At 37.7% G+C, this 27,398-nt stretch overlaps 1 protein-coding gene across 3 annotated transcripts; it reads right to left on the reverse strand.

The window, feature by feature from the left end:
- Positions 1 to 1,930: 1,930 nt before the first annotated feature.
- CDK7 (cyclin dependent kinase 7) lies at positions 1,931 to 25,422 on the reverse strand. 3 transcript variants are annotated; one of them, XM_043887244.1, is made up of 12 exons: positions 25,234 to 25,422; positions 24,817 to 24,876; positions 17,968 to 18,001; positions 16,838 to 16,905; positions 15,927 to 15,995; positions 14,127 to 14,237; positions 12,483 to 12,601; positions 9,246 to 9,345; positions 8,711 to 8,797; positions 4,928 to 5,077; positions 2,567 to 2,714; positions 1,931 to 2,118 (listed from the first exon to the last, which is right to left on the reverse strand). In XM_043887244.1, the coding sequence occupies exons 1-12, from the start codon at positions 25,297 to 25,299 to the stop codon at positions 2,090 to 2,092; spliced, it is 1,041 nt and encodes a 346-aa protein (XP_043743179.1). In that variant the 5' UTR covers positions 25,300 to 25,422; the 3' UTR covers positions 1,931 to 2,089. The 3 variants fall into 3 exon arrangements, with proteins under 3 accessions (XP_043743179.1, XP_043743181.1, XP_043743180.1); XM_043887246.1 differs by lacking the exons at positions 15,927 to 15,995; positions 16,838 to 16,905 and having other exon boundaries at positions 25,234 to 25,265; XM_043887245.1 differs by lacking the exons at positions 16,838 to 16,905; positions 17,968 to 18,001; positions 24,817 to 24,876; positions 25,234 to 25,422 and adding an exon at positions 16,743 to 16,817.
- Between the last annotated feature and the right edge of the window lie 1,976 nt (positions 25,423 to 27,398).

A 27,398-nucleotide genomic window follows, 5' to 3' on the forward strand; every position in this document is an offset into this window, starting at 1 on the left:
TAAAGTGATATCTCACTGTGGTTTTAACTTGCATTTCCCTAATGATCAGTGATTTGGGAATCTTTTCATGTGCTTTTTAGCCATTTCTATATCATCTTTGGTGAAATGTCTATTTCAAGTTCTTTGCCCATTTTTTAATTGGATTTTTGTTGTTGTTGAGCTATAACAGCAGGCTTCCCAGGTGGCGCATTGGTAAAGAACTGCCTGCCAATGCAAGAGATGCTAGAGATACAGGTTTGATCCCTGGTTCAGGAAGATCCCCCGGAGAAGGAAATGGCAACCTGTTCCAGTACTCTTACCTGGAAAATCCCACGGACAGAGGAGCCTGGTGGGCTACAGTCCAAGAGGTTGCAAAGAGTTGGACATGACTGAGCAACTGAGCACACACAATAACAAAACATATATTCTTCACATATTCTGGCTATGAACTTTATCAGATACATGATTTGCAAATATCTTCAATCCATAGGAGCTGCCTTTCATTCCATCGGTCATGTTCCTTTGAGGCACACAAGCGTTTAATTTTGATACAGTCCAAACTGTCCTTTTTTAAACTTTTGTTGCCTGTGCTTTTCGGGTCATATCCAGGAAGCCCCTGTCAAACCTGATGTCATGAAGCTTTCCTCCTATGTTATTTTCTAATAATCTTTATAGTTCTAGGTCTCATGTTTAGTAGGTCTTTTGATTTTTTTTTTTTTTTTTTTTTCAGTTGCAGCATGTGGCTTTCAGGATCTTAGTTCCCCAACCAATGATTGAATCTGTGCCCTTGGAAGTGAAAGCAGAGTCTCAACCACTGGACCACAGAGAATTCCCAGAGTTAACTTTTGTATATAGTGTATGGTAAGGGGCTTTTCCATTTTTAAGAACTACTGAACAGTTACTGGGAGTGTAAATTGATACAGCTACTTTGGAGAAGTATGGCAATATCAATGCTACTTGAAAATATACAACTGTGTAACTGTTACAATTACAATTCTAAATATGTACAACTCCTGCATGTACATATAAACATTTTTTTTAGCAACTGTGAAAAAATTTAAATAACCTAAATGTCCACGTGACAGAATTCTAAAGATGGCCCTCTCAAGATTCTTGTCCTGATTATTCAAGCATTCAATCTAGGAACTGCTATGAAGGGAATTTTAAGACTTATAATTAAGTCCTTGGTGAGCTGACATTAGTTTATCAGGTGAGTCCTTAAAAAAAAAGAATCTTCTCTATTGGCAGCAGATGAGGAAGCCACAGATTTGACACTACTGCTGGTTTGCAGATGGAGAGTGACATGTAACAAAGCAAGGATAGGAGGCATGTGCATTAAAATGATACGAACTGTATTAATTAGGAAGCAGATTCTGCCTTAGAGCCTCAGATAAGAGCGCAAAGTCCAACTGACATCCTGATATTGGCTTATGCAAAAGAAACAAAAAAAAAAAAATCACAGTTGATTGATGACAGGTATGTGACCTACAGGGCTGGGAGCTAATAAGTTTGTGTTACTTTAAACGGCTACATTTATGGCAACTTTTATGTAGCATAAGAAAAATAACATGGTCTATATATAGAGCATGTGTAAGATACGATATGATATCATAAGATGTGATATATGCTATAAATTATCTGGCAGCTAAAACAGAAACTAGATTTACAGGTATTAACATAGAAGAAACTTAAAAGTTCTGAGTAAAAATAAAAATGCTCTATGAGAGTTACAGTCTACATACCACTCATAAAATTTTGAGACCAAAACCAATTTTCTATTTTTAAATACTACACCCTTTACTATAAATTTGTAATGCTATATGGGCCAGATCATTAAAGTATTTGATAATTATTTTTATTAAGGATTCCTTAATGCATTTTCAATTCTGCATGTCAGAGAATTAAACTTATTTTATTACTACTGCACTCTAATCAGAAAATCAGAATTAAATTTGTTTTAAAATACATTTAATAAAAATAACCCAGTTTTACATATTTTACATGTGTAGAATATTTACAAATATCTTTTAAAGCATTTACTTTATGTTTACTATTGTGCCTTTTTCACTGTTTCCTTCAGTAGTAGAATATTGTCCAGTTTTCTCTGTAGCTAAAAAATTAGCTTCTTGGGTAATCCTCCTGGGGGGAAAATGAGGTTGTTTAATTTTATAGTAATTCTACAACATTACATTTAATTTTAAAGTAATTCTAACCAGTCATTGCATTCCAACTATATTTTCACTTGCTTTGATTTTCCAGTAACACTTGCTAAACATTAAGCATAGAGTGTACTGTTAGGAATTTATGAAAAAAATAGGGTACACATGGATAGTTCTCATAACTCTGAGGAGTACTCAAAACTGCCCATGTCCTAAAAAAAAGTATGATGTTAAGTATGCATGATGATATGTATTCTAAAGGAAGCAAATATAGGTAAAATATCATATTCTACTTTATAAAATTTAAATTGATAACAAGTAAACAGCTCACAGTTTACATTTCTTAGCTGCCAAGTCACTAGCTATACATTAGCTATCTGGAGTTTGGAGTTTTCTGAATTCATTTCACTTAAGAAAATGAGTTTTACCTTGTTCCAAGGCCTCTGTTCTCTTCCGTTTTGTTGCCATGGCTGGATTGGACTGCTCCTTTAGAGCCTCTGCTGGACAGTTTGGTCTTGGCAGCTGACATCCAGGTGTTGGCCCTGGCCGATTACTGAAATACTTAGTTTTCAACGCCTTTCCAAAGAAAAGAGACCAGAGAAAGTGAGCTTTTATGTGAATATCTGAACTGTGTTGTAAGGAGCATTAAATATACTAAGCAAATATATCCTCTCTCAAACAAACTTGAGTATTTGGATATGGAAATTACTACAAATATCTAGCAGCCTAAGATTGATTGCTAATTCCATTACTGTATTACTATAAGAATGGAATTTTCCCACGAAAGCCTATACAAATTATGAGAAATCCTTAGTAAGACACTGTAAAATTCACCTCTCTACACATTATAGGCTCTATAGCTGAAAACAGAGAAACCTGCTTAAAAACAACTTCAAAGTTTATTTGTCACAACATTTCTGTGTGCTCAAATTCCAAATCATATGAATTCTTAAAAATAAAGCTTTTAAAAAGATGCGATGGGTTGGAAACAACAGATTAAAGTGGAACAATCCACTAGAAATTAACTGAATTCTTACTTGGAAGGACTTGCCAAGTTTATTTCTATTTACCACTAGTCCAACGTTCTATAATATTATATTTTTACCTAGGTCCAAAATTCCAATAAAAATAGTTTATTCGAGGTAACAAAGTTGTCAAGTTCATACTTTATATGCACCATAGTACTGTTCAATAGCCACAATAATTCAAGGTATGTTCTTTTGGATAACTCTCTTAGGAACAAAAGAATATAAACTTTTCAACCAACTCTCCCTACTCGCCCACATATTCTTTGCAGTAATAATTTAGATAGAGAATTCTTACTTCAGAAGAGTTGAACTTATAAAATATTACTTCCATATCACAGCAGTTCCATAAGTAAATTATGCTAATTTTGAGCTACACAGAGATCTAAGAAGGGTATCTCATTCAACTTCTATGTTTTTTAAATGTTTATTTATTTGGCTGTGCCAGGTCTTTGTTGCAACATGCAGGGTCTTTAGTTGTGGCATGAAAACTCTTAGTTGCGGCATGTGGAATCTAGATCCCTCACCAGGGATCGAACTCGGGCTTCCTGTATAGGGAACACAGGGTCTTAGTCACTAGACCCTCGAGGAAGTCCCTCATTCCAACTTCTAAATATCCATAGGCCAAAACCCATTAAAAAATTAATTCTAAAAAAAATCCATCTTATCAAAATATAACCCAAATAAGTTATCACAACTAATATCTTTCTATAAATTTTCAGCTTTACTAGTAATGAAAACAACCTTCTTGACAATCTGACCTGGTCTCAAGGTTCTTATGACAGAGATAAGATGTATACATACACGGATAAAAAGGTAAAAATGAGTTACTTGTTTGAAATTAGAAGAGTGATTCCAATGGTAAAATATCTAGTATATATGTATTAATGTGGCATATACTGCTATGAAGTAAAGGTTTATACAAGTAAATACATTAAACAAAGATCTGGTAGTCTATAATAGCCTATGTGAAAAAATATCCACTTTTTACGCCTGATATTTTGTGCATTTATATGTTTCGTCAGACATGAAGATGTGCGACATTTTAGTCTCTTCCTTTATGAAGGCCAATTACTGTAATGTATTGCATTTTGGCACTGCATTTCCCTGCCCCAACTTTAAGCGTTAGTGACCACCGTCTATCTATATGTGCTTGTTTTTAAAATAAAGAAAAAAAAAGACTTTCAAGTCTATAGATCTTGTATTTTTATGTTGGATAACATTTCTCTCTTCTTTTATAAGAGCAGATATTCTTGGTATTCCACATTTTTCTTGAGTTTGATTCTTCTTTCCCTTAAGTAACTGTCAGTTTCAGTGTTTTTCTATTTAGAGGATCTTTCAATCTCTCGTAAGTAATACAGTTGTATCAGACTATACCATTTTCTACTCATTATCTCTTTCTGACTGTGACAACGACCAGAATGCATTATCTGGACTGCATTTCATGGGGGAAAACACAAAACAAAATACTTCTGGCGCTGGTTTTGGCACAAGATTTAAGTTACCTAAGAGTTTAACTGAAATAGTCCAGTGTCTTAATAAACACAAAACATCATTTTTTTCTTCTTCTCTAATTTACTTTCAAGTAGATGACCTAATTATGAAATAGAATCATCTTTATACTCTTCTGCACTTGTATGGGCATATAGTGCTTACAGCTTAGAGAAAAAAATAAAATTTGTTATTTCTTAAAACAAACGTATCTTTTCAGTATTTAAAGAATGTTAGGAAATCTTAAGAAATTCGAAAAATACACTAACATACCTGTGTGGCTGTAATTCGAGTACATGGATTAAATAAGAATAAGCCTTGTATAAGATCTAGCAAGTCATCTCCTGCTGCAATGAAGATATGTTGTAATGGGATTCCAGGAAAACTCTTAAATGTCACGAAATCTGGAAGACTACACATGTCCTGTAAAAATATTTTTATAATTCAAACTTAAAGGATTGAAAGGCATATAGATCTCAAATGAGTAAATAAAACTGTCATACTGATGATATGATGATCTATCTTAGCACTAGTGAGCAGACAAGGTTACAGGAAGATAAACACAAGTCAACTTTAGTTCTCCATATTGGCAAAGAACATGTGGACACTGAAATGAAAAACAATGCCCTTTGGAAACTCTCAAAAACAACGCTGAAATGCTTTGGTGAAAATCTAACAAAACGTGCACAGGACTTGTATACTGAAAGCTATACCACACTGATGAAATAAATCAAAGCTCTAAATAAATGGTGAGCCCTACCATGTTTGTGGACTGGAAGATTCAGCACTAAATAAATGGTGAGCCCTACCATGTTTGTGGACTGGAAGATTCAGCACTGTAAGGATGTCTGACAATTCTCCTCAAGTTGGTAAACAGGTTTAATGCAATTCTTACCAAAATTCTGGCAAGATTATTAGATAGATAGGCTATTCTAAAATTTATATGGAAAGTTAAAATAGTTAAAAAACAACTTGGAAAAAGACTTAATATATAGATAATTTATGAAGACTGTGGTACTGGTAGGGGGAGAGGTATCATAAACAACGCCCACTCCTGCCATAAGACACTTTTAGTCTCACATCTCATGTAAAAATTAACTCAAAAAGGATCACAGACTTAAATGCAAAACTATAAAACTTTGAGGGGAAAAAAAAAAGAAAATCATCAGGAATATCTTTGTGTTAGGCAAAGCGTTCTTTGACTTGCCATCAAAAGCATTATTCATAAAAAGAAAAACTGATAAGACAGACTTGATCAAAATTAAAAACGTTTATGCTGGGAAGACTCTGTGAAGAGGATGAAAAGACAAACTACAGAGTAACAGAAAATTTGCAAACCACATATACAATCAGAGGACGAGTACTTTATGTAAGTGCTCAATACTCAGCCAAAGTACAAACAATCCAATTAAAAAACAAGACAAGAGACATTTCATTAAAGCTATATAGATGCCAAATAAGTACATGAAAAGATATTCAACACCATAAGTCATCAGGGAAGAGAAATTTAAAGTCACAATCAGCTATCACTACACATCTCTCACAATGCTTTAAAAAAAAAAAAAAGCGACACCACCAAATGCTAGTGAGGATGCAGAGAAAACGGATTACTTCTACATTGCTGGTGAGAATATAAAATAGTACAGGCCCCTATGGAAAGCAGTTTGGCAGTTTCTGGGCTTCCCTGGTGGCTCAAATGGTAAAGAATCTGCCTTCAATACAGCAGACCTGTGTTTGATCCCTGGGTTGGGAAGATCCCCTAGAGAAGGAAATGGCAACCCACTTCAGTACTCTTGCCTGGAGAATTCCATGGACAGAGGAGCCTGGCAGGTTACAGTCCACAGGATTGCAAAAAGTCAGACAAGACTAAGCGACTTTCACTTTCTTTTTGGCAGTTTCTGGCTAAATATGCAACTATCACAACTTAACAACTGCACTCCTGGTCACTTGCCCCAGAGAAATAAAGATGTATGCTTACCTAAAAGCCTGTACATGATTTTTTTTTTCCTTTGGCCACGTAGCTTGTGGGATCTAAGTTCCCTAGGGATGGAAACTGGGCCTCTGGGAAGAGGAATAGAGTTCTAACCACCGTAATGCCTTCAGACACGAAAGTGAAAGTCGCTCAATTGTGTCCGACTCTTTGCAACCCCAAGGACTATACAGTCCATGGAATTCTCCAGGCCAGAATACTGGAGTCAGTAGCCATTCCCTTCTCCAGGGGATCTTCCCAACCCAGGTGTCCTGCATTGCAGGCAGATTCTTTACCAGCTAAGCCACAAGGGAAGGGAAGCCCAAGAATACTGGAGTGGGTAGCCCATCTCTTCTCCAGCGGATCTTCCCTACCAGGAATTGAACAGGGGTCTCCGGCATTGCAGGCGGATTCTTTACCAACTGGGCTATCAGGGAAGCCATGATGTACTGTTATTACAAATAACAGTGTTATCTGTAATAGCCCCAAACTGGAAACAATGCAGATGTCCTTCAATGAGTCAACAGTCAGACAAACTACGGTACATTCATACCACTCAGCAATATAGGGAAAGGAATGAATTATTGACAACTTGGATAAATCTCCAGAGAATTATATTGAAAAAAGTCAATTCCAAAAGCTTATATTTTATATGATCCCACTTATAATATTCTTGAAATGACAAAGTTATAAAAAAGGAAATCATATTAGTGATTGCCAGGGGTTAAGGAATGGGTGAGAGTGGAAGGAAAGTGGGTGTGACGGTAAAACGGCTCTTTGTGGTGATGTCCTGTATATTAATTGTATCAATGTCAGCACGCTGGCTGTGATATTATCCTGATTTTGCAAGATGTTACCGTTGTGAGAAGCTGAGTAAAGGAAGTAAGGGATACCTCTGTATTATTTCCTTCTGCATGTAAATTTTTAAAAATCCAAGGAAAACATCATAAGCAACTACTATTTAGAAAATCATGTCAAATGAAAAGTACTGGATAAATACTATGAATATGGCTCTGGAGTCAGAAAGACCCAAACTGGAGTCCTAGCTGACACTACGTAGCTTCAGGTAAGCTACTTAACCTCACGCCACCTCGGCTGTCTCATCTATAAAGTGTGAATAACAGCACCTACCTTAATTGGATTGTTGGGAGCATTAAATATAATTTATGAAACCCTATCATTAACAGCAAATAATAAGTTCAATAAATGAATGCTGTTAGAGCATGTTTTACAATTAGAACTTAGAGCTAACCTTTAGTTAGAAAGTTGAGGAAATAATAACACAAAAGAAACTTCTTAATTTCAGTTTCAGATAATTTAATTACAGTTTTAACCAGAAGGTAAAGAGGCTAATTAAAATCTCTTTTCTAGGATTTATTTTTTCCCCAGGAGATGAGGCTATAACAGAAAGGACAATAAAAGGGTCTACAATTATAACAAGTGAGAATTTCACTGAACTGTAATACATAAAATTAGCAACTTATACTGTAATAAATTTTATCACAGATTTAGTAATTTTTTTGAGATAATGTAATAGGTTAAAAATAAATAATGAGTTCCCTGGTGGCCTGGGATTCCAGGCTTTCCTGGATGACCAAGTTCAATCCCTGGTTGGGGAATAATGAAAAACAAAACCAAAAATAAACCTTCATGGTGTTAGTGAAAATGCAATAAATAAATCCATCAAGATGTTGATCAACATGAAACAGCCACAAAATGAAATATTATATAACTTAAAAAGGAAAATGTGAACAATATTATGAGCAAGTTTGTTGCAAAAAAATTACATGGTGTGATGGCATTTTTGTTAAAGAACGAAAGAAAAAGCAAATCATACGTATTTACATATTTATATGTGTGTGTGTCCTTATAGCAAGGCTTTACAGCAAAATAATAATGGTTAACGCTGGGGTAGAAATGACTGGGATGAGTGAGGGCTATATGTATATGAGGCTGGATGGTATATCACAACTTTTACTTTTACTTTGTATAAATGTTGCAAAGTAAATTAACAATTAATACATTTAAGTAATATTCACGTTACAGCACTATACTCTAAATTTCAAAGAACATGTAGGAAAGCTTACAGGCCACTGCTCTTCAGTTGGTGTGCCCAAAGTTTCAAATATTCTTGTTAGTTGATCAAGGTCTGAATCTCCTGGCAAAAAAGGAACCTAAAAGAAAGAAGCAGATATTTCAAGATGATCTGTGATAGCTGTTACACAAATAATATGATTAATTTAATAAGAAACATTAAACAGTAACAAAAATAAAAACTTAGTCTAAGGGTGGGACTTCCCCAGTGATCCCAGAAATACAGACGTTTATCCTAAACCTTTTAGTTACTTTAGAGATAGTACCACATTACAATCCGACAATTTTATTACAGTTGAATTTCAGAACACAGAATGAACAATAACAAATCTTTATTGTCCTAAATGGTGTTAATAAACAGGCTGTATTTGGTGGGTTTTTTTTTTTTTATTGGCCTGTTTGTTGGTTTCTTGTTTCAAGGATGCTAATTACCTCTGGGAATTACCTCTGAGAAGATAATTTTTACATAAATTATAAAAACAAATACCTATAATAATACTGAATAGTGTACATCAACTCAAGACTTACCCTTAGAAGCAACTCTGCTAATATACAGCCCACAGCCCACATGTCCACACCCACACCATACATTCTAGCTCCGAACAGTAGCTCAGGGGCCCGATACCACCTGGAGAACAAAAATAAATACTGTCATTTTAGAGTGGAATTATTAAAGTATTTCTTAGAAAAAACTCCTCAGAAAAACATCCTGCACTGATGAAATGCACTTTTATGGATATATTAACTCAAGAAAATTTGTCTATAAAACCAGGAAGTTCCTTACTGTTGCCAGGAAATTCACCCTCAGTCCATTCATTCTCTCACTCTTAGACAATTAACATGTTCTTTCTCCCAAAACCCTAAACACCATCCTACTTCTTAGCTGATAACCTAATTCCTACTTCACTAAAATAATGCAAGTAATGAAAAAAAATTTCTACAGACTCACCAACAGTCATCTACACACTCACAACCCACCTTCCCATCCGTAACTACATAACTAGCCTTTAGTGTTTTTAAAGTCAGGCCCTGGGGTACTCTTTTGCCCCCTTCTGATGCCTATGTCAGAAGCTTTCTCTATCTCCTTTATACTTTAATAAAACTTTATTACACAAAAGCTCTGAGCGATCCAGCCTCGTCTCTGGCCCCGGATTGAATTCATCTCCTCCGGAGGCCAAGAATCCCACGTCTCATCGTTCAGTAACAACCTTTCATCTTGGGGGCTCGTCCGGGATCCTTCAGGACAAGATGGGAGCTAACAATTCCAGCCTCACTCCTTTGAACTGTATCCTGAAAAACTGGGATAGATTTGATCCCCAGGGCTTAAAGAAGACACACCTGGTCTTACTATGTGATACTGCATGGCCACGATACTGAGGCAACTTACTCCGTGCTTACTGAAGCCCCTGGCCCACTTTCTTCCCGATCCGCTTCCGTAATGGGACTGTCTGGAGGAGCCAAAAGATGGGCCCGATAATCTATGTGAGCCTACTTCTGCTGACTCCAGAAATCCTGAGTCTGCCGTTTGATCCTCAAGACAATGCCTTCCTGTCCTGGGCTCACTCCTATGCTGCATTCCACAATCGGTCTAACTGCTGGGTCTGCGGAGCACTCCCCTCTTCATCAGTGGAAGGCGTTCCATGGTGGACATCTCCACTTCAAGGAAAGGACTTTCTCCAAGTCTGCAAGTAACTTCAACAATCGCATGTGATACCTCTTCTTAAACTGATGACATCTAACAACCTTAAGATGGACTGATGTAACTATGGACATAATGTGACTTTTCATTTTGATTTTAACTTGGTTTAATGACTATTTTGCCTTACGTCTGTAACTGTATAATGGGGTTTTCTAACAGTCTAAAAGCTTTTAATTTACAAATAGTTGTCCAAGCTCCTATGAGTGCCACAGCCTCCTCCAACTATTACTTAGAGCCCCTGGATCAGACATCCTCACTATGAGGATTAGGAGAATATGTTGCCTCACCAATTTAGGGACAACGCCCCTTGTCAGCTCGGAAGCAGTTATGGAATGAGAACGACGCCCCTTTTCCCTAGGCAACATAATTCTCCTAAAAGAAAAGGGGGGAATGAGAGAGTCATTTCCTAGGCAGGTTGATAAGAAGTCTAAGGGTCCCCAAGGAGAGAGAGGTCTGGGATATTCAAGGAGGAAGAAAGGACAAACTTTTACTTTTTTTCCTCTACATTCCTTAGGATTATATAACAATGTATCCTGCCTGAGGACAGTCTTTGGATTAAACCCTCTGGCTAATTCTGTTATCTTAAAACATAAATTATGGGAGTAGGTCTGGTCTTTACAAGGATGTATCCTGCCTGAGGACAATCTTTGGATTAAACCTTCTGGCCAACTCTGTTATCTTAAAATGTAAATTATGGGAGTGGGTCTGGTGAGGTCTTTGCAGCCTCCAGACATTCTTTGGATTCATTGGAGAGTATATAACTCCATTGCTAATACTAGCAAAGGGGGTACTCTTTTGCCCCCTTCTGATGCCTATGTCAGAAGCTTTCTCTATCTCCTTTATACTTTAATAAAACTTTATTACAAAAAAAAAAAAAAAAAAAAAAAAAAAATAAAGTCAGGCCCTCAACGTGGGCCCCGGATACAACACTCTTGCCTGTTTCCAAGGATATTGCTCCTGCAAGTCTCTTTTTCCTACAACAGCCAGCTTTTTGTTCTTTACTAGATTTATTACTATCAATGTTAAACATACCATTGTTTTTATAGCCTTAAAAAATAAACTAAAAAACAAAGAAACAAACAACAAAAACTTCTCTGGACCCTGCTTCCCCTCACAACCCTCTCTGTCTGGCTGTATGTTCTTACTGTCTCCATTTCCTCTTCTCTTAACTCCATCAGTCAGGTTTTCACCCCACCACTCCACCAAAATATCTTGATAGGTTATCAAGATATCCCTATCACTAATCTAAATTGTTAATTCTCAGTCATTTTAATTTGACCTATTAGTAGTGTCTGATTTCAAAATAGAGAAAGTCAGAAATTGGTAGATGAAAAGCAATGCTCATGTATGTGGGTCCTTGTTTTCCTGAGTTCCCAGAGTTCCTGAACGATAGGCTTAATTTTTCCAGAAATTACCTGAACAACTACTTACATACCTTACTTTATACTCAAGGATCAGATGATTAACGCTCAATGAGATCTATTTGGAAGAAGCTGACAAACTAATTTAAAAGGACAGAAAATCTGAAGATCGTCTCAGATTCTTAAGAGTCAGGGAAGTTAACAAATGCCATCTGGACAAGAATTATAAAATCTACGTCCCTATCTATATAATGTGATTTTTAGTTTTTATTTTTATGTATACTTTTTATGTATAAACAGAAAATATAAGCAATGAATAATATGAAAAATCCAAATAAAAGCACTGCTTTGTTTAGGGAATTTTCATTCACACTGAATGATATAAAATGTGGAATCAGGATTGACCAATAAAATAAACAGGCCCCCCAAATCAGGTGGTTATGTAAAAGAACAGCCACTATAGTTCCAATCTACCTAACTAAATTGTCTAAGAAGTATAAGTTAGTCCCCCAAATTACTAGGTAAATTTCTGGGGACTGAATTAATTCAACTCCGTTTGAAAGAAGGGCTGTATATTTCTTCACTGTTTAATAAGATACCAACAATAACTCCTGAACTCAGCCAAAATTCAAAGAAGCCACATGAGGCTCATTTGTGATTAATATCCTACACAATATAAGCTTTAGTTAGTTAAGGAATCCTTACCTGGTTACAACCTGATGTGTATAAGCTCTACTGGGGCTCCCAAATGATTTGGCCAGGCCAAAATCGGCCAGTTTTAGAACTCCATTTTCATCTAGCAACAAGTTGTTTGGTTTTAGGTCCTATATATTGGAGATTTTAAACCAACAAATAAGCAGGGTGAAGGAAAGCATCATAGTAATACATTTAGTTAAATTTAAACTTAGCAGAAACAGGTTAGCACCTCAAATTTAACCACCACCAAAATTTTTTTTAATTGATATAAAATTCTAAAAAGCAAAATAAGATTAGCCATATTTCTTAGTGAGGCCTTGGATCAAGGTACTTCCTTTCACTGAACTTCAATTTACCTACTTCACAGGTTTGCTGTGAGGATTAAATTTAATATTTCCTGCGAAAAGCCTAGTATAATGACTGGTTCCTAGTAAGAATTCAAAAACCAGATGCTGCTATTAATTTAACAACAACATACATGGGGAACCCCCTGGGGGTCCAGTGGTTAGGACTCTGTGTGCCGCTGCTGAGGGCCCCGGTTCAATCCCCGGATGGGGAACTAAGATCCCACAAGCCGTGAGGCCCACAACAGTAAACACCACAATATATGAACTTCAGTAAATAAAAACATTATGCGGTTATAAAGGATGAAGAATATAGTCTTCACAATCCATGCTAAAAAGCTATTAGCCGTGACCTAAAAGGAATTCCAACCTTAAATACGAGGATTGTATCATGGGTGTGCTCAGTTGTGTCTGACTCTCTGTTAGCCTCCTGGACTATAGCCCACCAGGCTCCTCTGTCCATAAGATTTTCCAGGCAAGAAGACTGGAGTGGGTTGCCATTTCCTCCTCCAGAGGATCTTCCCAACCCACGGATTGAACCCATATCTCTGGTGTCTCCTGCACTGGCAGATGGGTTCTTTACCAGTAGCGCCACCAACACATAAAAACATTATGTGTTTATAAATGATGAAGAATATAGTCTTTACAATCTATGCTAAAAAGATATTAGCCATAACCTAAAAGGAATTCCAAGCTTAAGTATGAGGATTACCATTATATATTTTTAACTACTTTATCTACTAATAAATAGGATGCCTAAGAACATCTACCTATCTAAATCATCAGCCTTGTTCTAGTAGCTAAATGTTCCTAACAATGACTCAGCCATTTCAGAAATTTTACTTCATTACTTTCCAGAGTTTTAGAGCTACCAGAAATATTTTTCAAGAAGTATTTTTGCATTATATAATTTAATCCAGACTCCCACCATTGTTGTTTTCTATTACAACAGTATAGCACAAAGAACACTGAACTTCAAGCCAAAATATCTAGGTTCTAATACTCTTGTCAGCCACTATAACTAATGACCTCAAAAAAAATGTGTAACTTTTGGGTCAGCAACTTAACTCTTCAATTATGAAAAAAATGAAGTAATAGGCCTCTTGCATTTCTAAATTCCACCTAGTAACAGAGTTCTCACAGAGCCACCTGGTTTAACTGAAGGGAGCGCAGAGAGGAAGAAGGGTGGATAAAGCGGTCCAGTTCTACTTTAATAATTTACATACTCAGGTCTTTTGTGTAATAAACTGGCTACAGAAAATCTGACTACAACATAAAGACGTAAGCATACTTGGTTAAAAAACCTTACCCTATGCAGAATCCAATGTTGATGTAAATATTCTAATCCTTGAAGAGTCATCAACATATAGGCTTTGATATGTGATGGTGTTAGCACAAGACTGTTATCCTTTATTATAACCTGTAAAGTAGGCAGACAGTATACAAGTATGCTTTTATCATTCCAAATACACTCTACTATATCAAATCATTTATAGACACAAGATGGATTTATTCATAAAGGAGATTCTCAAGAGAGGTTGCCTAACTCGCCTTAGGAAGCACTGTTAGAACTTCCAGTTACCTGGTTAGGGAAAGTATCTTTAGTTTAGAAGGAAAGGAGTACTTTGTCTCCTGCTGCTTTGTTTTGAGGCATCCATGTAGCAAACATCTGCTGTTTCCACTTGCCCCAGGATACACAGCCCCTCTTGATAACAGCATTCAACATTCCTTTGGGAAACCACTGGTTCCCAGCTAGTCCACGTGGTTACAGACTGCACTACCTGTGGCTTCCACCAGAGGCAGTAGACACATGATCCAGCATGCTCAGTCACCACACTATGGCCTGCTTTCCCGACTAGTTCAGGGATGGAAGCCAAGCCAAATACTTGTGCTAGAATCAAAGGCAACAAAATACTTTCTCTCCTCAGGGATTATTAAACTCTAAGATAGAAGCCTACAAGCACCTGAGTCACTGTATTGAGAAATTTTACCCATGAACAAGGCAACAGAGAACAAGTGAAAAATTGTGTTCTGCTAGCATGATTTGTGAACTATGATTCAAGTCAGTTTATTCCCAGACTTTTAGTTATATGAGCTTAAAATGCAATTTTCTTTTTTTCAAATAGGTGTCACTTTTAATCTCGGTTTTTAACACATCAGTTGTATAACCACTACCACAACCAAAATAGTTTTACAATTCCCCCAGGCCCCTCTCTACTCAACCTTCCCCTAGATTCCTAACCCCAGCAACCAAAGATCTCACTTCTGTTGCTTTAGTTTTTTTTTTTTTTTTTAGTTTTTCGTTTTACAAAAAAACATACATAGAACCATACAGCATCAGTAGCTTTTGAGCCTGGCTTCTTTCCTTTAGTATAATGTATCTGAGAGTCACCTATACTGTTGCATATGTTAATAATTTGTTTCTTTTTATTCTCAAATAGTATTCCACTTCATAAATGTACCAGTTTGTTCATACATTCACTTGATGAAAGATATATGGGTTGTTTTCAGTTTGGGTAATTACAAAGAAAGCTAAACATCTGTGTGGACATGTTTTTGTTTCTCTTGGATAAATAAATATGTAGACATATTTCTAGATCATACCCTAAGGGTATATTTAACTGTGTAAGAAACTGCCAAACTGTTTTTTCCAAAGTGGCTGTATCACTTTGCATTCTCATCAGCAGTGTATGAGAATTCCACTTATTCCACATCTCCAGACTGTTCATTATTGAGATTCAATTAGTATTAATGAAAAGCCTAAAATCTTATTCTTCTCAAAAAGAAATTTGGTTTTCAAAAGGACAGTCTGTGATAATATCACAAGGAAGTTCCAAACCCTCCAAAGCCAAACACTTATTTTTCTAAAAAGTAACGTCAATAAGGTATCAGGAACTTGGCAGACACAAATGCTATTGAAATCCAAATCTTGTATGTAACACTGGGAATATAGCTAAATGATTCAGAAGATCTTTGACTTAAGACCACATCTAGATTTCAACAAAATTGAAGCATTCTTTTGACTACCTTCTTCGAAGATAGAAAATAAACATTTAGATTCTCTTTTGATAAACAGGAAAATAAATTCCTCCAGAAATCTTAGTCTTACCTCTAGATCAGTTTCCATAAAATCAAAGACAAGGCTAATGTTAGATTTATGTCCAAAAGCATCAAGGAGCTACAAAGCAAAATTAAAAAAAAAACAACAACATGTGATTCTCTTATTAAATACTTGACAGTATTATACCTAAGTTTTTAATCTTAAGCATTTGGACTGTAAAGTTTAAATAATTTTATTAAATTTAATATTTTTCCATTTTTGGCTAGGATTTAGTACACTGAAGCACAAGATATTAAGCCTTACTATTAAAAAGAAAAAATCACCAATACTTAACCTTTCCCTCCAAATTTTAGGAATTAAGTAATGAATTAATGAGAAACTCACTGAAATCTCTATAATCTAGAAAAATTCCCAACCTTGGTACTTAAGAAAATCCAACAAACAGCAGCAGTAGCTATTTTCACTGAATGAGTGTGCTCCCTACGCCAGGCACTATCCCAGGTAAGCAGGTGTTAGCTGCTCAGTCATATCGGGCTCTTTGCGACCCCATGGCCTGTAGCCCACCAGGCTCCTCTGTCCATGGGATTCTCCAGGCAAGAATACTGGAGTGTGTTACCATTACTTGATGTGTATTCAGTGAGCTAGTCTCGTAACAACCCTGTGAGGTAGAGACTACAAGGCAGAGTTCAAGGGAACCTGCTCAAGGTCTTACACATGCTAGAGCTCTCTAGACTTCAAAATTTCTGATAAAATCAGCCTGTATGCCCATATGTAATTTATTTCATCAGTTGTATAGTTTTTAAAACACTGCCTATAAGAACAATTAGGATAAAAAATACATTTCAGCCTTTTTGTAAGGCTCACCTAGGACAACTCATCTTGCTGAGCCTTCAATCAACATCCACCACATTCGGCAAGGCAGGGTCCCAAGTCCCAGAAACAACTTAGATCATACTCACACCAATTATATTTGGATGACTTAGCTCCTGTAATAATTTTATCTCTCTTAAGGCTGTTCTATTTATACCTAGATAAAAAGGCAAAGAAAAAAGTGAAAAAGAATTCTGAAATCTCAAACCTTCTTATAAATATATTTTTTGGGAAAGGTCAGTCTCTGATCAAATAGCAATGAATATTCCTCAGAAAAAAAAAATAACAATTTTTATAACGTACCTATTTCCAATTTATATTGCTTTGTTTTTAAAACAGTTTAGGACAGACTATGATAAATGATGAAACAAGTATTCACTTTATCTATAGAATATGAGACCTGAAGACTCCTGGAAAAATATGTACCCAAGTATGTAGCCTATAGGTGAGAAGTTAATAGCTTCTCTTCTCTTGCCTTATGAATATCAGAGGCAGATTCTTTAAGCTAACAGAAAACTAGTGATTAGATACCATCTTTCCCAACGCAGGGGGCCCAGGTTTGACCCTTGGTCAGGACACTAGATCCCACATGTCGCCAGTTAAGAGCTTCCTTCTCACAACTAAAAGGTCCTGCATGTCACAATGAAGATCAAAGATCCAGCATGCTGCAATTAAGACCCAGTGTAGCCAAATAAATAAATACTAAAAAAAAAAAAAAAAAAAGAAAAAAAATCTGGTACTAGTATTAGAGAGATGATGTATCCTTTTTATACAGAAACTATTTCTTGATGATTAAATAGGACTTAGCGCTCAAACAGAGCTTTAGCAGAAGGGATACAAAAATCTCCCCCATCCCTATACATTTATTCTACAGTGAGCTTTGTATACTTCCATGAATCCTGAATTTTCAAAGTAACCAGAAGCTCAGAACAAAAAACAATGGCTTGAAAACAACTAAAGCAGTAATGAAGACATCAAGACAAGTCACATAACCTTGCTGTCTTCCATCTACTTGGGGGTGATCTGAATATCTTCTGAACACCCAAATGGTGAAAAGCACAAACATCCTATCTCTATCCTGAGTCTATCGTTACTCTTCTGGGACCTGTAATAACTCTATCCAGAACCATTGTTAACTGTAATTAATACTTCGTTCTTTTCCTCAGTGAGAAGAACCACTTTTTCTGTTCTGTCAGATTACATGAAATAAGTTACTTACCATCTTTAGCTTCTGATCTATGTCCAAGTTTGATCTGGTAGAGGAAAAAACAAACACAATAAAAATGTGTTAAACTATTTAGACAAATGCGTAATATATAAACACTTCAAATGCTTAAAGCAAAAATACATACTTATACGTAGCTAGTATTAGCAGGCAAGGAGGGAGCAGGAATCATGAATCAGAAAGGCAAAATTAACAATATAAGAAAGGATCAAGTACCTATCATTCCTTTCCCCTTAAGTTCTGAATTACACAACGTTGTAAGATTAAATATGGAATAAATTAAATGCATACACGCTAATAAACAAAAGAAGCACTTCAAGTTAGACTACCTGGGAGGAAATATGTAACATATAAAATAACATGCTTAATATGCCCAATAATATACTCCCAGGGACCACATTTTTCAAGAAGAAAAATTAGAGATTGTGATGGATACAGAACTTAGGGAGATGATCTAGGTGGGTGGTGGTAGTTTAGTCGCTAAGTCAATATCTGACTCTTGTGACCCCATGAACTGTAGCCCACCAAACTTCTCTGTCCATGGAATCTTCCAGGCAAGAATACTGGAGTGGGTTGCCATTTCCTTCTCCAGGGGATCTTCCCAACTTAGGGATTGAACCCAGGTCTCCTGCATCTGCAGGCAGATTTGTTACTGTGAGCCACCAGGGAAGCCCAATAAACAAAAGAAGCACTTCAAGTTAGACTACTTGGGAGGAAATATGTAACATATAAATAACATGCTTAATATGCCCAATAATATGCTCCCAGGGACCACATTTTCCAAGAAGGAAAATTACAGATTGTGATGGATACAGAAAATGGTTAAACTTTTGCTACTGTGTACAAGCACACTGAACTGCATTAATAGGTTCAGTCTCACACAAACCCAACTACTAAGTTAAAGAACAAGAGCTTACTACTTTATGCAATGACAATGTAGCCAAGAACACACACACACACAAAAATCCTACTCCAGAAAATCAGCTATTTTTCCTTTTAAAATGCCCCCACCTATATACCACAAACAACTTTTAACTTAAAGGTAGGCTATTTATTTTATCTTGGGCTTCCCTGGTGGCTCAGACAGTAAAGAATCTGCTTGCTATGCAGGAGACCCAGGTTCAATTCCTGGGTTAGGAAGATCCCCTGGAGAGGGGAATGGCAATCCACTCCAGTATTCTTGCCTGGAGAATCCCATGGACAGAGGAGCCTGCTGGGCTACAGTCTATGGGGTCGAAAAGAATTGGATACAACTGAGCAACTAACACTTCCACAGGCTATTTATTATAGCACCAAAAAATATAAGGCATGTAGGAATCAAAGCCAACAAGAGATGTATGAAGCGTTCCCAGAACATTATAAAACACTCTTAAAACATGTTCAAGAAAATGTGATCAAAATAAACACAGACAGCATGTTCATGGATAGAAAGATTCAATATCATAAATACATCAATTCTCTTTAATGAAACTAGATGTAAAGTACAACAGCATTTTTCATGGACCCTGACAAACGGATTCTAAACTTTATATAGAAAAGTAAGAAGCTAAGAACAGATAACTTAAAACATTATTTTTTACTGTATTTAGGAAATGTAATAGACTAGTTTCATGAAGCCATCTACATCATCACTCAGATTCAATAATTACCAATATTTTGCCATATTTACTTCATCCATCCTCTCTTTTTTGTTGGCTACAACATACATTTTTTTCATGTTGTAGTTGGACTTCATATTATTCATCCCTATATACTTCAACAAGCATCTCTAAAACGTGGGCATGTTCTTATATACCCATAAGGCCATTCTCCTTCCTAATAAAATTAATAATAATGCCATACAGCATGTAATAACTAGTTCATATTCAAATTCTCCTGATTTGGCTCAAATTTCTCAACTGACTCATAGAGTAAGCCAAGTTAATTTCGAAGAAGAGTAGCTGGGCTTCCCTGGAAGTCCAGAGGTTGAGAATCCGCCTGCCAGTGCAGGGGGCAGGGGTTCAATCCCTGGTCTGGAAAGATTCCACAACTACGCCATGGGGCAACTAAGCCCATGCGCCCCAACTACCGAGCCCACACACCCTGGAGACCAGGCTCTGCAACAAGAGAAGCTACTGCAATGAGAAGCCTCCATACCACAACCACAGAAAGCCCTCGAGCATTTACAAGGCAACAGTAATTAGACACCGTACGGCAGTGCAGCAGGAATGGGGGGAAAAGGAAAATCAACCAATAAAAGAATGGTATGCCCAGAAACAAATCCAAGTGTAAATTGGAACTTGGCATTACAACTCAGAAAAGGACATACTAACAAAAATGTTGAGAGCTGGGGAAAAAACACTAGATTTTCACACTACACAACAAAGAAAATTTAACTCCAAATGGAATGTAGACCTAAATGTGAAAAAGCAATACTTTAAAATTTTCAGATGAAAATATAGGAGAATTCTTTATAATCTGGAGGCAGGGAAGCACACAAAAAAAGGGAACCAAAAAAGGGGAAAAATAGACAAATTTAACCAGACTAAAATTTTAAATACCTGTACTTCAAAAGATACCATAAGTAAACTAAATACCCAAAGTCTGAGAGATGATGATTGAAGAAATTTTCACATACTAAAGTAAAAAGAAGTCACTCTGGCGTATTTAACAAACTTTATGCTAACTAGAACAGCCTGTTTTGTGGTCTATGAAACACATACTGTCTATCTGCTTTAAATATTGGAATAAAAGGGTCCACTACCAAAAGTGAAAATCACTCAGTTGTGTCTGATTCTTTGCAACTCCATGCCTGACAGGCTCCTCTATCCATGCGATTCTCCAGGCAAGAATACTGGAGTAGATTGCCATTCCCTTCTCCAGGGGATCTTCCCAACCCAGGGATTGAACCCAAGTCTCCCACATTGCAGGCGGATTCTTAACCATCTGAACCACTGTAAAGAATGCCGATTTTGAAGATAAGGATAAGTGCCTCCCTTTCAGGGACTTCAACGCTAGTACTCCTTTGATAAGGTCCCTTTGCCAGGAGCCAAGATCATACTGACTCACTATATACAGTGATCTGTCTTCTGATCTTTTTTTTTAAACTTTGAAGGAATGTACCCAAGTTATGTTTGATGTTTTCTGTTCTGACAAGATATAACTACACTGAAAACAGTACTTCTTCAGAACTCAGAGCTATCTGAGAGACTGTCTTCTGGGCTATAATCCTAAGATTGGCTTGAATAACACTTTTCTATTCTTGTTATAGATTTACATTGACAATGGTACCTGTAGTGCATATTTCTGACTAAGGTTCAGTATCCAAAATATATAAGAAATTCCACCAAGTCAACAGGAAAGGAAAAAAATGCAGTCAACCTAACAGAAAAAGTATAAAAAGCCAATAAATCTAGGAAAAGATGATCAAACTCACTGGTAATCAGAGAAATATTAATTGAAAAAACATCCACATACCACTTTTGATCGATCTGATTGACAACTGTTGTAAAGTCTGATGATACAAACATGGTGAAGATGTGGTGGGAGGTTAAACTGACCCAACCATTTTGGAAAGCAGTTTGATAGTATCTGGGGATGTTGACGTGTATTCTCTTGCTGTTGTTCAGTCGCTCAGTCGTGTCCAACTCTTTGTAACCCCATGGACTGCAGCACGCCAGGCTTCCCTGTCCTTCACCATCTCCCAGAGTTTACTTAAACTAATGACCATTGAGTCGGTGATGCCATCCAACCATCTTGTCCTCTGTTATCCCCTTCCCTTCCTGCCTTCAATCTTTCTCAGCATCAGGGTGTTCTCTATGCAGCAACAACTGGCAATTAGTTTCAACTACAAATACATTTTCTAGAGAAATGCACAAATGTATGTCTGCAGAAGGACTGTATTAGAGTAAAACATTAAAAAAAAAGCAGCTTAAATGTTTATCAACAACAATTTGGAGAGACCAATTTTAGTGTAGCTATAGAATAGAATCTAATCATCAAAGAGCATGAATAAACAGATCTACATGTATCCATCTGGAAGATTTCAGAAATGATACTAATTCAGAAAAACAAGTTGCAGAAGAGTGAGTGTGAGAGGAAGAGATAAAGAGCTTAGAAGTATACAGTAATGTGTATTGTTGAGATATATTAAACAAATACTGCAAAGTGAAAACTGCTCCAAAAAGCTACCACAGAGGACTGGTTAAACTGGGAAATGTAAATTCAGTACAACTGTTTAAAAAGGATAAGGTAGATTAATGATATTTTAAAGGTCCAAAATACAACAGGTGAAAGAATACATAGCTTATTACTCCTTTTCTGTTAAATTCAAGAAAAGAAAGAAAGAAAGTGAAGTCCCTCAGTCATGTCTGACTCTGCGACCCCACAGACTGTAGCCTACCACGCTCCTCCGTCCATGGGATTTTCTAGGCAAGAGTACTGGAGTGGGTTGCCATTCTCTTCTCCAGAGGATCTTCCTGACCCAGGGATCGAACCCAGGTCTCCCGCACTATAGGCAGACACTTTACTGTCTGAGCCACCAGGGAAGCCAGTAAATGAGTGTGAACGGAAACTGAGTGTTGGGAGGCGAAGATGCACAAGCACCGAATCTCCAGGGTTTATAGTTTAAGTCTAGAAAATGTCTGAACTAAGGAAGGAGGCCCCTCAAGGAATGACAAGTATACTATCTAAAAAAATGGATGTAAATACCAGAGAAAACAATTTTGGAGTTGAAAGGCATTGCTCCAATGAGTGAAAACCAGGGGTAGAGGAGAGAGGCATGCGTGGCCTCGTAACTGACTTAAAAAAAAAAAAAAAACCTTTGAAAATTAATTGGGTTTGGTAAAAGGAGAAATATTCCTGTTTTTTTCGAGGTACAGTTTACATACAGTATTATGTAAGTTTCAGGTGTACAACACAGTGATTTAAAGGTTATATATTCCATTTATATAAAGGTTACATTCCATAAAACGACAAAGATGTACTATTTGAAATAAAAATTAAATATAAAAGAATATTCCATAATGAGTCACTTTCAAGGGGTAGCAGTCTATCAATGAGAAATATAGTGCTATGTCGCTTCAGTCATGTCTGACTCTTTGTGATCCTGTGGACCGGAGCCCACCAGGCTCCTCTGTCCACAGACTTCTCCAGGCAATACTCAAGTGGGTTGCCATGCCCTTCTCCAGGGAATCTTCCCGACTCAGGGATCGAACCCACATCTCTTATGTCTTCTTCACTGGCAGGCAAGTTCTTTACTACTAGCATCACTTGGGAAGCCCATCACTGAGAAATAGAATGAATTCTAAATCCTAATTCATGATAAAAGCAAGCAAATAAGTAAACCAACTGGGATTTTCAGAAAAACCACAGAACTCAATATGTCAACAGTTTGAAGAGACCGTTATCAGTTAGTCAAGCAAATACATTTTTAAGAGTGTCTACAAATGTACTAGCCACAGAGTGGTAGTAAATAGAGAATAAACTCAAAAGATTTTGATAAATGCTATGAAGACAACAAAGAAATATGGAAAAGAACACTAGGGAAGAAGGCAGGTACACCTGTTTCAGCTAGAATGACCAGCAGAAGTCTGTATGTACGGGAGATATCTGACTGAGATCTAAATGATAAGGAACCAGCCAGGCCAAGTTTTAGAGGAAAAATACACTAAGTGGAAGCCAGAGCAAATGCAATGAATCTGGGACTGGGATGAATTTAACATATTCAAGGGACAGAAAGGTCAGTGTGGCTAGAATAAAGTGAACCAGGGGCAGAATCAGAAAAATAACTTGAAAAGGATTAGGAAAGTTAAGGGTTTTACACGGGAGGAGCTATAAATAGCACTGGCTTATAGAACACAAACTGAAAAAAGAGATTAGACACATCAGAAAAAGTAAAAAAGATAACAATGGAAGGAATAATTGTAGAAAGGAAGAATGGGAAGCAGGTGTTAAGAATATGAGAGGGACGTGCTTCAAAGGAATTAGGGATTTTGAAGGAGAAACAGGTTCAAAGCAGCAACAGGAACAATAGGAAGGTGGCTACCTAAGCCACCAACAGGCCTTGTGTGTGTGCTCAGTCACTCAGCCATGTCCGACTCTTTGCAACTCCATGGACCCATCAGGCTCCTCTATCTACGAGGTGTGAAGAAACCAGCCTCTCTGAGAGGGTTACTGATTTCAGAAGTATGGGGAAAGGCAATCAGCCTGGAAGCAGTACACCTGGATCTAAAGCTTGGCTCTATCAACTGCTACCTGTGCCATCTTGATGAGTCACCTCATCTCCCTTAGCTTCAGGCACCAAGTATAAAACAAGCTTCAAGTATAAAGCAGAGATACTTTACCGACATCACCCGGCTCTTATGAGGGTTAAATGAGAAAAACAAGGGTGAGAGTTCTTGGCATACAGAAAGGCAAATATGACCTAAGTTTCTTGAATGAAATGCAAGTAAAAAAGGTACTTAAACCATTAAAAAAAAAAAAAAACCACCAATGTCATTAATGCTGGCAAAAGCCTTTAATGGTAAACATGTATTCAGAAAATACAGATATAGAGTGGATGCTGGTGAGGAAGAAATAGGGACCTGGAAAGATGAGTAGTTCTGAGGGCCCAACAGAGATATTTGTCCCCTTGGCCAGTGTTTGCGTTTATAAAACAAGATACAGCCCCTCTTCATCTCAATTTCAATGGATGGAACAAAACGCTAGTTCAACCCGAGTTCCACCTTGGAACACAAGACACTAAGATATTCTATTTTCTTTGAAAATGACATAAGTAACTCATTAGCAGAGCACGGTCAAGAGTAATAACACACACACACACAACCTTCACGAAGACACAAGGAAAAACAAACTGCAACTCACTTTCTTAATGGCGACAATTTGGTTGGTGTTCTTGTCTCTGGCCTTGTAAACCGTGGCAAACTAGACAGAAAAACAAGAGTAATGTTAAGTTTGTGAGAACTTCTTGGTTTGTGTTGGCCTTTTCACTTTTTTTAGATCTGGGGAAGCAAGGAATCCAGGGTTCTCAGAGCAAATTCGCGGCGGCTGGCAACGTGCTGAGGACGTCCACGTCCCGTTCCAGTCCACTGAGCGGAGAAGGCCGCTCAGGGACTCAGGTCCAGGGTGGACAAAGGGGCAGCAGGGGCGTCTGCGCAGCCTCCTCCGAGGAGAACGAGGAGCGCGGCCCGGCCGCTGGCTTCCACGAGAAAACTTTCGACAGTGTGAGGCGGCCGGGCGCTCTCTGCTCAGGGCCCTCCGAGCCCCGCCCGAGAGCCTCACCTGTCCCTCCCCGAGGAAGTCCAGTTTTTCATAACGCTTCGCTCGCGACTTCACGTCCACAGCCATCCGTCGCGAGGAGCCCGTCTCCAGCTGAAAGGGGTGAGCTGCCAAGACAGCAGGAATTTAAAGCTACCTTAAAGCCTCCAACAGCCACTTCCGCCCACTGACCGCAGATGCCTCACTCGCTCCGCCCCCACTTCCGGGGTGGGCGGGGATGCTGTGAAGTAGGTCCGGCCAGAGCCCGCCCCACGGAAGCTGCGCGAGGCGAGGCGGGACTCCTGGGCCTCCCTGAACCGTGCCCAGTCTGCTCCCGTAACCACAGATAGTACCGGAGGCGTGGTGCTCTTGGAGGTAGCTAGTGTGTCGCCCTGTTATCGTTTTAACAAGTACTTTCTTCACTACTGAGGACCGATCAGCGCTCTGAGTTCAGGATTTAATAGGTGTGTATGGGTGTGGAAAGCTTGGCCTTGTCTCTGATCTCTGGTTTTTGCTCAAGGCTCTCCTGTCACCATGGTTACCATGGACGCCTAAGCCGACAATTGCAAGTTACTTAGGCGGAGTTGGATGGTATCACCGATTGGATGGATATGAGTTAGAGCAGGCTCCGAGAGTTGGTGATGGACAGGGAAGCCTGACGTGCTGCAGTCCATGTGGTCAGAGTCAGACAAGACTGAGTGACTGAACTGAACTGAAGCGAGTGCTAGTTCTTAATGTCTGGTCAAGAGGCATTCTTAGTTCTTTATGAAGAAGCACATCCAGGCAAACAAATTCCTAGTAAGCTGAACAATTTCGTGCTATGGAACACACTTCTGGCCATCAGTTTTTTACCCTGTAAGGTGGAAGGAGCTAATAGATTTCATCATAGGCGGTTGCGAGGATTAAATGATACTTGCACAAAGTTTTAGGCATAGTGCTCAATGGTTAATTGTAATCAGTGCCCAGCTTTATTCGCTTTTCATACAAATCAACAAACACATTAATTCATATATTTAACGAATATATATTGAGTGCTTACTGTATGCTGGGCTCTGTTGCAGACTCTGAGAAATCAGCAAGCTAAAAACAAAGATCCCTGCTTTCCAATGGGAGGAGCTAACAGAACAATTAAAATACACTTTGATACATACTGACCAGAGCTACTGAGATAGTAAAGCAGGGAAAGGAAATAGAGTAGGGTTTGTGATTTTAAATAGGGTGTTACCAGAAAGATATTACTGAAAAGCGCCTGCAAAGTTTTGAGTAGATAAATGATATCTGACTTAATGTTTTAAAAGTCTCCCTTTGTTGTGAGAGATTACACTATAAATTTAGAGGGGCAAGAAGAAGCAAGAAGGCTAGTTAAAGAATTTTTGGAGTGATCCAGATGCTTGTATTGAGAGTACCAGTTTAGCTTCTAGACAATAGATTTGCTGACATTTAACATGGGTTATGGAAAAGAGAAGGATAATTCTAAGGTTTTGAGCTGGAGCATTTAATGTTTTAAGAATTTAACATTCTTAAAGAGATGGAAATACCAGACCACCCACCTTACCTGCCTCCTGAGAAATCTGTGTCCAGGTCACGAAGCAACAGTTAGAATTGGACATGGAAAAACGGACTGGTTCCAAATTGGGAAAGGAGTATGTCAAGGCTGTATATTGTCACCCTGCTTATTTAACTTACATGCAGAGTACATCATGCAAAACGCTGGACTGGATGAAGCACAAGCTGGAATCAAGAAATATCAATAACCTCAGATATGCAGATGACACCACCCTTATGGCCGGAAGCAAAGAAGAACTAAAGAGCCTCTTGATGAAAGTGAAAGAGGAGAGTGAAAAAGCTGGCTTAAAACTCAACATTCAAAAAACAAAGATGATGGCATTTGGTCCCATCACTTCATGGCAAATAAAAGGGGGAAAAGTAGAAGCAGTGACAGATTTTATTTTCTTGGACTCCAAAATCACTGGGAATGGTGACTGCAGCCATGAAATTAAAAGATGCTTGCTCATTGGAAGAAAAGTTATGACACACCTAGACAGAGTATTAAAAAGCAGAGACATCACTCTGCCAACAAAGGTCTGTATAGTCAAAGCTGTGGTTTTTCCAGTAGTCATATATGGATGTGAGAGTTGGACCATAAAGAAGGATAAGCACTGAAGAATTGATGCTTTTGAATTGTGATG

Source organism: Cervus elaphus, chromosome 25 (assembly GCF_910594005.1).
Source record: "Cervus elaphus chromosome 25, mCerEla1.1, whole genome shotgun sequence".
In the NCBI taxonomy this organism is placed as follows: domain Eukaryota; kingdom Metazoa; phylum Chordata; class Mammalia; order Artiodactyla; family Cervidae; genus Cervus; species Cervus elaphus.